General features: G+C 44.7%; 1 protein-coding gene across 2 annotated transcripts in view; it reads right to left on the bottom strand.

The window, feature by feature from the left end:
• CAMKK1 (calcium/calmodulin dependent protein kinase kinase 1) overlaps positions 1 to 13175 on the bottom strand; it is a 422153-nt gene that overhangs the window by 161909 nt on the left and 247069 nt on the right. For both annotated transcript variants that reach the window (XM_073665198.1, XM_073665200.1), the window contains exons 6-7: positions 12252 to 12385; positions 9588 to 9624 (exon numbers count right to left, since the gene is read on the bottom strand). In XM_073665198.1, coding sequence (XP_073521299.1) covers positions 9588 to 9624; positions 12252 to 12385 — 171 coding nt within the window. The remainder of the gene's footprint in view (positions 1 to 9587; positions 9625 to 12251; positions 12386 to 13175) is intronic.

Genomic DNA, 13175 nt, shown 5'->3' with positions numbered 1-13175 from the left:
GGAGCTGAAACTCCTAAACCCTTCATCCAATTTTAATGTGGATACCCTCAAATGAAAGCTGAAAGTCTGAACTTCAACTGCATCTGAATTGTTTTGTTTAAAATTCATTGTGGTAATCTCTAGAACCAAAATTAGAAAAATGTTGTCTCTGTCCAAATATATATGGACCTAACTGTAGGTTATAACAAAACAAAAACAGAACATTCAGTTCATCCATCTAAACCATTTTGACATCAGTCACAACTACTATTTATTACATCTTAAAGAAGACCTGAGAAAAACACCAAAAAATTACAGTGGATGCAAGAGAAAGGAGATGAAAGATGTTCCTGAAATACAGTACGTTGATTTCCCCCATAATTATTGGGATGCACTTTTTACTTTAATTTTAGCAGTAAGCTGAAAATCTGTTGAGATTCTCTCCTAGAAGATACTGACTGTTAAGGGGAAGAGCTGACTCTGAACAGCACCTGAAGGGTAAATGGTACCCTGTGCTCAGATCTTCAAGAATTTTGCGTTAGCAGATAAATTTGCCTGTTAAGTTTTTCTTGAGTCGCAGGTCTGTATAATAATATATAAGAATGTATTTCCCTATTTTTCTCATAAATTTGCCAAATACAAGTTATAAAGGATGTGAATTTACCAATGCATGCCACTAGGCAGCAAACAGCAAATCAGACGAATATTTTCCTCATTTCTAGTCAAGTAAGGCCGCATTGCGACCCGAAGGGACTAAGAAGTAGGGCCTCATGAATAGGAGGCATGCCTAGGCTGGGGGGTTTATTTTATAGAATGCCATTATGTGGTACAGGATATCTCGGATCCTAAAATGATGTTATTCATAAGGTAGGGGGCATGGTTATTGATAGGGGGCAGATATGGGGAGAGGCATAAATGTGGCCATACCTGATTGGTGAAGGGAACTGGAGTATATAGGCTTTCAGGGCTGTGTTGGGGCAGTCCATTGGTGGAGCAGCGTCCCACCCTCCCTCTCTTTAATGTGAGTTTCTGCCGTTAGTTTGTGGGTTACGGCCTTGATGTGGGTGTACAGTAGAGTGTCTGCTTGCTTTTAAGTGGTATGTCATGGCAGCTTGCGAAATTGGGTCTTTGGAAAGCTAAATAGTGGTATGGTGAAAGGGGGGGGACCCCTTTTGGGAGGGTCACTTCCGCTCTTCTGGTAAATGGTAAAGAATGTTTGCGGTTGGGGGCAAAGGGGAGCAGCTGATGGCACCTGGGTTTTATTGGATGGCTTCCAAAGACCCCTTTCCTTATATTCAGGTCAAGTTGATAAGAATATGTTAATAATATGTTAATGCATATTTAAGGGGTTGACTAAAATGAAAAGTCAGCAGTAACTAGATGGCTTCTGCACCAGAGTATGCATATTGCATACATCACCAACGTTCCCGACTCAGAAACTGGCGAATCTTCGCTGTGCACAATGCGTGCATTGGGGGAATTCAAAAGTCTACAGTCACACAGAGTGTCATTTTAGACTGGACAACCCCTTTAAGGGCTCTTTCACATGTCAGTGTGTCTGGTACGTGTGGTGACAGTTTCCACACATACTGGAGACACTGACACATGCAGACCCATTCAAATCTATGGGTCTGCGCACATGTCAGTGTGTTTCTATGGACCTTGTGTCCGTTGCCAAAACACGTTGACATTTCAGTTTTTTTACACGCTGCACCGTCTGCAAAATGTCTCACGCTGAACACACACAGATGACATCCGTCTGTCAATGTACCACGTACCTGCGCCTGGGAATCAGCGGTACAGTTAGGGCTCTTCCCAAGCGCCGGTGCTAAACGCTGCCCTCATCATTGTCTGTTGCGAGTACTAGTCTGCTCCCGCAGTGTCCTGGTGTAAAAATAAGAATAAAATAATAAAATCCTTATACTCACCTGTCCGGAGAAGTCCCCCGCTGTAATTCATGTGACCGCTCACACCAAGGATCCGGTGAGAATGACTCCTGCAGCGAGCGAGCTCCGGACCTCCACAGCACTCAGTTAGTGACAGGACACCGCTCGCCGCAGGAGTCAGTCTCCCCGTCTCCTCTGCTGAGCAGTCACATGGATTATAGCGGGGGACACTTAGGACAGGTGAGTATATGGATTTTTTAAATTTTATTCTTATTTTTATAGGTGGACACTGCGGGAGCAGACTACTACTCTCATCATTAACCTCTGCTGGTGCTGACTGGAGCGGCGGCAGGGGACTATGATGAGGGCAGTGTTCAGCACCCGGCGCTTGGGAACAGCGCTAACTGTACCGTTGATTCCCAAACTCCTGTACGTGTGATCCTAATGCGGCACAGGGGTGACACACGTGTGCCACACAGGCGCACACGGTCACGGATATCTCCAGTATGGGTTTATCCGGTACTGGAAGTATCCGGACGTGTGAAACCGGCCTAAGATGGTTAATGTTATAAAACAAAGTTTGCTGTGGCCATTAATACAAATCCACAGTTGTCTGTCATTAGTGTTAAAGGGAGGGAAAGGGTAAAGGTAGGATAAAAGGGATGATTAAGAAGAGGCCAAAAGGTTAGCCTTTCCTCAGTCAAGAGCTATAACATTTTACTAATAAGAGAAAAATGATATTTATCAGCATTGTAATAATGAAAGTGCTTCTCACTAAATTAGAATATGATCAAAAAGTTAATTTATTTACGTTCTTCAATACATAAAGTGAAACTCATATATTATATAGAGTCATTACAAACAGAGTGATCTATTTCAAGTTTTTATTTCTATTAATGTTGATGATTATGGCTTACAGCCAATGAAAACACAAAAGTCATTATCTCAGTAAATTAGAATAATCAACAAAAAACACCTGCAAAGGCTTCCTACGTGTTTATAAAGGTTCCTTAGTCTGTTTCAGTAGGCTCCACAATCATGGGACGAGGCAATGCAACCAAGCTAAAGGACGAGGATGGTCTCATACTAAATATAGGGGAGCTATTTGGGGGTTCATGCTGTAAAAAGGGGAACTATGTTGTGCTTATACTGTATATCGGGAGGTAATGTGGGGGCACATACTGTTAAGTCTATACTCCATGGACTCCATGTTAAGTCTATAGACGATTTGGGGTGCCGCCCTTCTGGCACATCTGGACCTACACATAGAGGGGCAGCAAATATTTGTAGCCCCTGGGGTCCGGGAACCAGGTCTTCCTGAAATGCCAGTACCAATTGCTCCCTGTTACGGGGTCCGATCGAAAATCTAAAAATATGCCTTTCATAGCTCTAGATTTCCTCTACAACCACTGGAAATTTGGGCAGGATTTCTCTTTTCCTAGAGGAACAGCACCCCTGAGAAGTGAAGCAACTTGGCCCCATGTTAAGTCTATAGATGGTTCAGTATGCCTCCCTTCCAATGCCGGTTTCTCTGCCATAGAAGGTCCGATCCTCACCAAACTTTCAGGGTGAAAAGAGAACATCTAGTCCTACACATAGAATTGTGGCACATATTTGTGGCCCTAGGGGTCTGGGAACCAGGTATTCCTGAACTGCCAATACCAATTGCTCCAGGTTATGGGGCTTTGAGTGATAATCCAACATATGCGTCTTGAAGCCCTAGATGTCCTCTACAAAGGCCGAAACTTTGGTGAGGATTGCTCATTTCCTCGAGGAGCAGCACCCCTGAGAATTGAGGCAACTCGGTACCATGTTAGGTAATGATTGCTCCTGGATCTGAGGTCCAAACAAGAATCCAACATTTGCCTCTTGTAAGTCTTGACTCATACTGTATATAGGGGGGGGGGCTATGTGGAGCTCATACTGTATATAGGGGGCTATTTGGCGGGCACTGAATATGGGGGCTATGCAGGGGGTCATACTGTATATAGGGGGTTATGCGGGGGATCATACTGTATATAGATGCTCGTACTGTATATCGGGGGCTATGTGGGGGCTCATACTGTATATAGTGGGGCTTTGTGGGGGCTCACACTGTATATAAACAATAATTATAATTAATATGTTAATATTACTGTTGCGCATAATTAATTTCAGCCTATTTGTTCGCCCCCCACTAACTGAAACGGTCTCTCATGTGGCCCCTTGGAAAAATTAATTGCCTACAAGATATAACTGTTTCCTGCATGAAGCAAGACAGGTAGCAAGTATCTCCCATGTACTTACATGTTGCACACTCACAGTCCCCACACCCCTCCCCTCTATAGTAGTATCTTCCAGTTCACAAGGCTGTTAAAATAGTTAACCCTCACAGCTGGCATTAAGAAGACCTGATTTCAGCCAACTTTTTCAACATATTTTTATAGACTGAAAAAGCCCCCCTCTGCTTATACTTTATATAGTATATACATTCCAGTGGTGGATAGTGGTGGGGGAGAGGGGGGTTTCGGCAGTGGAGGAGCAGGGCAAACGCTGCTAAAGGAAAATGAATATTCACTCTACTCCACGCCCATGGGAGTGGAGAGGAGTGAATATTCATTCCTTTAATAGTGAGTGAATATCCATGTTCTTTAATAGTGGGCACGGTCAGCAGCAACGCAGCTCCTGCACCGACTCAGTGATCCTCCGTGCCCGCTATTAGAGAGTATGAATATTCACTCCTCTCCACTCCCATAGGCGTGGAGAAGAGTGAATATTCATTCTCTTTAGTAGCAGGCACGGAGGAACGCTTAGCCGCAGCGGGAGCTGCGGTGCTGCTGACAGTGCCCGCTATTAAAAAACATGGATATTCACTCCTCTCCACTCCCATGGTCCCGATGTCGAGAGGAGTGAATATCCCTGCAGCTCACCTCGGCGTCTGAAGGCGCATGGCAGTGATGTCATGCGCTGCTCAGATGCTGAGATCAGCTGAGAACAGGACGCAGCTCTGGAGCAGAGGGGAGGAAGGTGAGTAGAAGTGTTTATTTTTTTCACATGTGCAGTGATGGAGGGCCATGTATACCAGGATAGGGGACCATGCATACCAGGATTGGGGATCAGGGGCCCATGCATACCAGAATTGGAGATGAGGGGCCCATGCATACCAGGATAGGAGATGAGGGGGCCATGCATACCAGGATTGGTGATGAGGGGGCCATGCATACCAGGATTGGTGATGAGGGGGCCATGCATACCAGGACTGGTGATGAGGGGGCCATGCATACCAGGACTGGGGATGAGGGGGCCATGCATACCAGGATTGGGGATAAGGGGGCCATGCATACCAGGATTGGGGATGAGGGGGCCATGCATTCAGTGCCTTGTGAAAGTATTTGGCCCCCTTGAACTTTTCTACCTTTTGCCACGCTTCTGGCTTCAAACATGAAGATATAAAATTCTATTTTTTGGGGGAAGAATCAACAACAAGTGGGACACAATCGTGAAATGGAACGAAATTTATTGGATATTTTAAACTTTTTAAAAAAATTAAAAACTGAAAAGTGGAACGTGCAATTTTATTCGGCCCCCTTGAGTTAATACTTTGTAGCGCCACCTTTTGCTGCGATTACAGCTGCAAGTCGCTTGGGGTATGTCTCTATCAGTTTTGCACATCGAGAGGCTGAAATTCATGCCCATTCTTTCTTGCAAAACAGCTCAAGCTCAGTGAGGTTGGATGGAGGGCGTTTGTGAACAGCAGTTTTCAGCTCTTTCCACAGATTCTCGATTGGATTCAGGTCTGGACTTTCACTTGGCCATTCTAACACCTGGATACGTTTATTTTTGAACCATTCCATTGTAGATTTTGCTTTATGTTTGGGATCATTGTCTTGTTGGAAGATAAATCTCTGTCCCAGTCTTTTGCAGACTCCAACAGGTTTTCTTCCAGAATGGTCCTGTATTTGGCTCCGTCCAGTATCTCAGACCTGCCTGGTGTGTTCCTTGGTCTTCATGATGCTCTTTGCACTTGAAACAGAACCCTGAGACTATCACAGAGCAGGTGCATTTATACGAAGACTTGATTACACACAGGTGGATTATATTTATCATTACCAGTCATTTAGGACAACATTGGATCATTCAAAGATCCTCACTGAACTTCTGGAGTGAGTTTGCTGCACTGAAAGTAAAGGGGCCGAATAATATTGCACGCCCCACTTTTCAGTTTTTAATTTTTTTAAAAAGTTTAAAATATCCAATAAATTTCGTTCCACTTCACAATTGTGTCCCACTTGTTGTTGATTCTTCCCCCAAAAATTAGAATTTTATATCTTTATGTTTGAAGCCAGAAATGTGGCAAAAGGTAGAAAAGTTCAAGGGGGGCAAATACATTCACAAGGCACTGTAGATGCTGAGATCAGCTGAGAACAGGATGCAGCGCTGGAGCAGAGGGGCGGAAGGTGAGTACAAGTGTTTATTTTTTTCATGTGTGCAGTGATGGGGGCTATGTATACCAGGATAGGGGGGCCATGCATACCAGGATTGGTGATGAGGGGGCCATACATACCAGGATTGGGAATGAGGGGCCCATGCATACCAGGATTGGGAATGAGGGGCCCATGCATACCAGGATTGGGGATGAAGGGGTCATGCATACCAGGATTGGTGATGAGGGGGCCATACATACCAGGATTGGTGATAAGGGGGCCATGCATACCAGGATTGGGGATGAGGGGGCCATGCATACCAGGATTGGGGATGAGGGGGCCGTGCATACCAGGATAGGGGGGGCATGCATACCAGGACTGGGGATGAGGGGACCATGCATACCAGGCTTGGGGATGAGGGGGCCATGCTTACCAGGATGGGGAAATTTACCAGTAGCTGCTGCATTTCCCAGACTAGGCTTATACTCGAGTCAATACGTTTTCCCAGTTTTTTGTGGTAAAATTAGATGACCCGGCTTATATTCGGGTCGGCTTATACTCGAGTATATAAGGTATATACAATAAATAAATATATATATATATATATATATATATATATATATATATATTATATATATATATATACTGCTCAAAAATATAAAGGGAACACTAAAATACCACATCCTAGATATCACTGAATGAATTATTCCAGTTGCCAACCTTTATTCATTATATAGTGCAATGCGTTGAGAACAATAAAACATAAAAATGATCAATGTAAATCAAAATTAATATCCCATGGAAGTCTGGATTTGGAATGATACTCAAAATCAAAATGGAAAATCAAATTACAGGCTGATCCAACTTCAGTGGAAATGCCCAAGATAAGGAAATGATGCTCAGTAGTGTGTGTGGCCTCCACGTGCCTGTATGACCTCCCTATAATGCCTGGACATGCTCCTGATGAGGCGGCGGATATTCTCCTGAGGGATCTCCTCCCAGACCTGGATTAAAGCATCAGTCAACTCCTGGACGTGGCGTTGGTGGATGGAACGAGACATGATGTCCCAGGTGTGCTCAATTGGATTCAGGTCTGGGGAACGGACAGGCCAGTCCATAGCATCAATGCCTTCATCATGCAGGAACGGCTGACACACTTCAGCAACATGAGTCCTAGCATTGTCATGCATCAGAAAGAACCCAGGGCCTACTGCACCTGTATATTGTCTCACAATGGGTCTGAGGATCTCATCCCGGTACCTAATGGCTGTAGCATCGGCATCTCTGCCCCCTGCTAGGCAGAGACGCCGTCCCTCTCACCTTCCTGTTCCGGGCGCGGCGTCCTCCAGCGCTCCTTCCCTCGCTGCTGCCGGCGAGCGCTCCTTCCCGGGCACTGTGCTTAGGGAGCGCGCGCTCCCCCTCTCTTAAAGGGACCACGCGCGCCGTTCTAAGGAGTCCCCGGCCAATAGCCGGAGGACCTCCCATATATAAGGCACCTCCTCCAAAATGGAGGTGCCCAAGCAAAGTTGTTGCAAAGCATACTCACCTCTGCTTCAGCCCTCAGGTCTCGTTGCCAGCCTGACTACCAGTCCAGTCTGCCTGCTTGTCTGCTCTTCAGCCCGACAGTCGGTCTCAAGCATCCACCAGTCTGTCTATGGGCAACTCCACCTACGGACCAGGAAGCACCTGCCAGTTACCTGCCTGCTACCTGCCGTACTTGCTAGCCCGCTCTCCTGGGAGCACTCACCTGCTACCCGCCAGCTAGCCTACCTAGAGGCTCTGCTGTCACTTGCCGTGACCACCTGCCTGCCAGCCAAGAGACTCTTACCTGCTCTGCCGTCACTTTCCGTGACCACCTGCCTGCCTGCCAAGAGACTCTTACCCGTTCTGCCGTCACTTCCCGTGACCACCTGCCTGCCAGCCAAGAGACTCTTACCTGCTCTGCCGTCACTTGCCATGACCACCTGCCTGCCTGCCAAGAGACTCTTACCCGTTCTGCCGTCACTTGCCGTGACCACCCGCCTGCTCACCCAGAGACTGCTACCCTCCTGTTGTGTCCACCCGCTACACCGGTCAGTCCCCGCTATCTGACCCGTGGGAGCCACCTGCTCTATTACAAGGTCGTCCCCAGACTAACACATGCCCCTCGGGGTCCCTCCTTGTTCCAAGGCACAGAGGTTCCACCACCCGGCCCCGTTACAATGGCTAGCACATGGAGGGCTATGCGGCCCTCCAGAGAAATGCCTCCCTACACCATTACTGACCCACTGCCAAACCGGTCATGCTGGAGGATGTTGCAGGCAGCAGAACATTCTCCACTTCATCTCCAGACTGTCACGTCTGTCACATGTGTTCAGTGTGAACCTGCTCTCATCTGTGAAGAGCACAGGGTACCAATGTCAAATCTGCCAATCTTGGTGTTCTCTGGCAAATGCCAATCGCCCTACACGGTGATGGGCTGTAAGCACAACACCCACTTGTGGATGTCGGGCCCTCATACCACCCTCATGAAGACAGTTTGAGCAGACACATGGATGTTGGTGGTCTGCTAGAGGTCATTTTGCAGAGCTGTGGCACTGCTCCTCGATCCTCCTTACACAAAGGAGGATTTAGCGGTCCTGATGCTGGGTTGTTGCCCTCCTACGGCCCCCTCCACGTTTTCTGGTGTACTGGCCTGTTTCCTGATAAATTAACTGCTCCATGCTCTGGACACTGTGCTGACAGACACAGCTACCCTTCTTGCCACAGCTCGCATTGATATGCCATCCTGGATGAGCTGCACTACCTGAGCAACTTCTGTGGGTTGTAGACACCGTCTCATGCTAATGTACTGTACCTCTAGGGGTGAGAGCAACGACAAAGTGACTAAAACAACAGCCAAAAAGGATGAGAACAGAGAAATGGTCTGTGGTCATCAGCTGCAGAACCACTCCTTTATAGGGGGTGTCTTGCTAATTGCCTATCATTTCTACCTGTTGTCTGTTCCACTTGCACAACAGCAGAAGAAATTGATTCACAATCAGTGTTGCCTCATAACTGGACAGGTTGATTTCAGAGAGGTGTCATTGACTTGGACTTACATTGTGTTGTTTAAATGTTCCCTTTACTTTTTTGAGCAGTGTATATATACAGTATATATATATATATATATATATATATATATATATATATACACACACATATATATATATATATATATATATATATATATATATATATATATATATATGTATGTATATATATATATATATATGTATATTTTTTTTTTAAAGCAATACAGCTTTTTGAGGAGAAAAAAAAGAGTCGAACATCAGCTTACCCATATAAAGATTATCTTCAGCCGGATCATCCAGCACCTGTGAAGTAAAAATAAAAATATGTGAACAAGGGTTTTCATTTTCAACTCAATTAACAAAAAACAGAACATTGACTTCACAATGAGAATATATAATCTAATACTAGGTAAACTGGGTTTCTGATAAATATTCTTTCTTCTAGACTGTTTTCTTTCTATACAGTGGCAGATTTCTGTGTTTTTTTTTTCTGTACATGATTATGGAGTCAGATGTCTTGCCTGAGCTGCTGTTAATAACATTTAGAGATTTATTTTACGGCAGCCACATGGTGTATAGCAAACAATAGACTGTAGATGAATTACAGCTTGAAAAAGACCATACAGGTCGAAATGTTGCTGCTCCTGTACTTTAATAGTTTCATAGTTTTAAGGTTGAATGTAGACTTAAGTCCACCGAGTTCATCCTATAGCCTAACAAATTGATCCACACAAAGGCAAAAACCCATGGGGCAGACATTAATATCTCCATATTAGGGGAAACAACGCCCCATCACAGAATCTATTGCCCATAACCTGTAATATTATATTTATCAAGAAAGGCATCCAGGCCCCCCTTTAGAATTTTACTAGTGAATCAACCATTAGAACATCTTGTGGCAGAGAGTTCCATAGTCTCACTGCTCTTACAGTAAAGAATCTGCATCTGTGATTATGATTAAATCTTCATTCCTCTAGATAGAGAGCATGCCCCCTTGTCCCCGTCACATGCCGAAGTGTAAAAAGATCATTAGAAAGATTTCTGTACCATCTCCTGATATTTTTGTACACTGTAATCAGATCGCGTCTAAGCCTTCGTTTTTCCAAACGGAATAACCCCAAGTTTGATAACCTGTTTTGGTATTGAAATGGAAGGAGTATCAGACCACTGCAAATCTACCAAGACCCGGCCGTCCCTCTAAACTTTCATCTCGAGCAAGGAGAAGACTGATCAGAGATGCAGCCAAAAGGCCCATTATCACTCGGCATGAACTGCAGAGATCTACAGCTGAGGTGGGAGAGTCTGTCCATAGGATAACAATCAGTCGTACATTGCACAAATCTGGCCTTTATGGAAGAGTGGCAAGAAGAAAGCCATTTCTCAAAGATATCCATAAAAAGTCTCGCTTGAAGTTTGCCACAAGCCACCTGGGAGACACATCAAACATGTGGAATAAGGTGCTCTGGTCAGATGAAACCAAAATCGAACTTTTTGGCCACAATACAAAACGATATGTTTGGCGTAAAAGCAACACGGCTCATCACCCTCAAAACACCATCCCCACTGTCAAACATGGTGGTGGCAGCATCGTGGTTTGGGTGTGCTTTTCTTCAGCAGGGACAGGGAAGACGGTTAAAATTGATGGGAAGATGAACAGAGCCAAATACAGGACCATTCTGGAAGAAAACCTGATGGAGTCTGCAAAAGACCTGAGACTGGGACGGAGATTTATCTTCCAACAAGACAATGATCCCAAACATAAAGCAAAATCTACAATGGAATGGTTCAAAAATAAACGTATCCAGGTGTTAGAATGGCCAAGTCAAAGTCCAGACCTGAATCCAATGGAGAATCTGTGGAAAGAGCTGAAAACTGCTGTTCACAAACGCCCTCCATCCAACCTCACAGAGCTCGAGCTGTTTTGCAAGAAAGAATCGGCATGAATTTCAGCCTCTCGATGTGCACAACTGATAGAGACATACCCCAAGCGACTTGCAGCTGTAATCGCAGCAAAAGGTGGCGCTACAAAGTATTAACTCAAGGGGGCCGAATAATATTGCACGTTCCACTTTTCAGTTTTTAATTTTTTTAAAAAGTTTAAAATATCCAATAAATTTCGTTCCATTTCACAATTGTGTCCCACTTGTTGTTGATTCTTCCCCCAAAAAATAGAATTTTATATCTTCATGTTTGAAGCCAGAAGCGTGGCAAAAGGTAGAAAAGTTTAAGGGGCCAAATACTTTCACAAGGCACTGTATGCATGGCCCCCTCATCCCCAATCCTGGTATGCATGGCCCCCTTATCCCCAACCCTGGTATGCATGGCCCTCTCATCACCAATCCTGGTATGCATGGCCCCCTCATCACCAGTCCTGGTATGCATGGCCCCCTCATCTCCTATCCTGGTATGCATGGGCCCCTCATCTCCAATCCTGGTATGCATGGGCCCCTGATCCCCAATCCTGGTATGTATGGTCCCCTATCCTGGTATACATAGTCCCCCATCACTGCACGCGTGAAAAAAATAAACACTTCTACTCACCTTCCTCCCCTCTGCTCCAGAGCTGCGTCCTGTTCTCAGCTGATCTCAGTATCTGAGCAGCGCATGAGCTGCGGGGATATTCACTCCTCTCGACATCGGGACCATGGGAGTGGAGAGGAGTGAATATCCACGTTTTTTAATAGAGGGCACTGTCAGCAGCACTACAGCTCCCACTGCGGCTCAGCGATCCTCCGTGCATGCTACTAAAGCGAATAAATATTCACTCTTCTCCACGCCCATGGGAGTGTAGAGGAGTGAATATATATTCTCTAATAGCGGGCATGGAGGATCACTGAGTCGCCGCATCAAGCCAAAAAACTTCTACCTTTAAAACTTGAAATCGTATGCATTGTATATAATATTCTGAGGATTTAACCCTTTACACCTACCTCAATCAATCTGACAATATTAATATGGTCTAACTTTTTCAAAATTGCTATCTCTTGATAAACCCTGTCCAATGGAGCCATTGGTTTTGCTTGATCTCCAGACATAGTTTTTGATCCTCTGGGGGGTGGTCGACCTAAAAAAAATAAGAAGAGATACAAAAATACAAATTATGAGTGAAGACAAGGATTGATATAAAATATGCATAAATAACATTTCTGAAAGCTTTTTACAATTGACGTTTGTATCTCATTCTGTGTTACCACAAGTTTCCATCAACCTCTTTGACAGTGGGAGTTAGCAAACGTGAACTAGATGGAAGCCTTGAAGTTATGTACTTCTACATGATGCTAGTTATACAGTACAGACCAAAAGTTTGGACACACCTCATTTAAAGATTTTTCTGTATTTTCATGACTATGAAAATTGTACATTCATCAAAACTATGAATTAACACATGTGGAATTATATACTTAACAAAAAAGTGTGAAACAACTGAAAATATGTCTTATATTCTAGGTTCTTCAAAGTATCCACCTTTTGCTTTGATGACTGCTTTGCACACTCTTGGCATTCTCTTGATGAGCTTCAAGAGGTAGTCACCAGAAATGGTTTTCACTTCACAGGTGTGGCCTGTCAGGTTTAATAAGTGGGATTTCTTGCCTTATAAATGGGGCTGCGACCATCAGTTGAGTTGTGCAGAAGTCTGGTGGATACACAGCAGATAGTCCTACTGAATAGACTGTTAGCTGCTTTTTTCTTGCCATAATACAAATTCTAAGTAAAGAAAAACAAGTGGCCATCATTACTTTAAGAAATGAAGGTCAGTCAGTGTGAAAAATTGGGAAAACTTTGAAAGTGTCCCCAAGTGCAGTTGCAAAAACCATGAAACGCTACAAAGAAACTGGCTCACATGAGGACCGCCC

The sequence above is a fragment of the Phyllobates terribilis genome, unplaced genomic scaffold (assembly GCF_046119375.1).
Source record: "Phyllobates terribilis strain yellow unplaced genomic scaffold, ASM4611937v1 Scaffold_2__4_contigs__length_985480577, whole genome shotgun sequence".
Classification (NCBI taxonomy): Eukaryota; Metazoa; Chordata; class Amphibia; order Anura; family Dendrobatidae; genus Phyllobates; species Phyllobates terribilis.
Note: the sequence above shows the minus strand (reverse complement) of the source record. Positions and strands in the feature narration are given on the sequence as shown.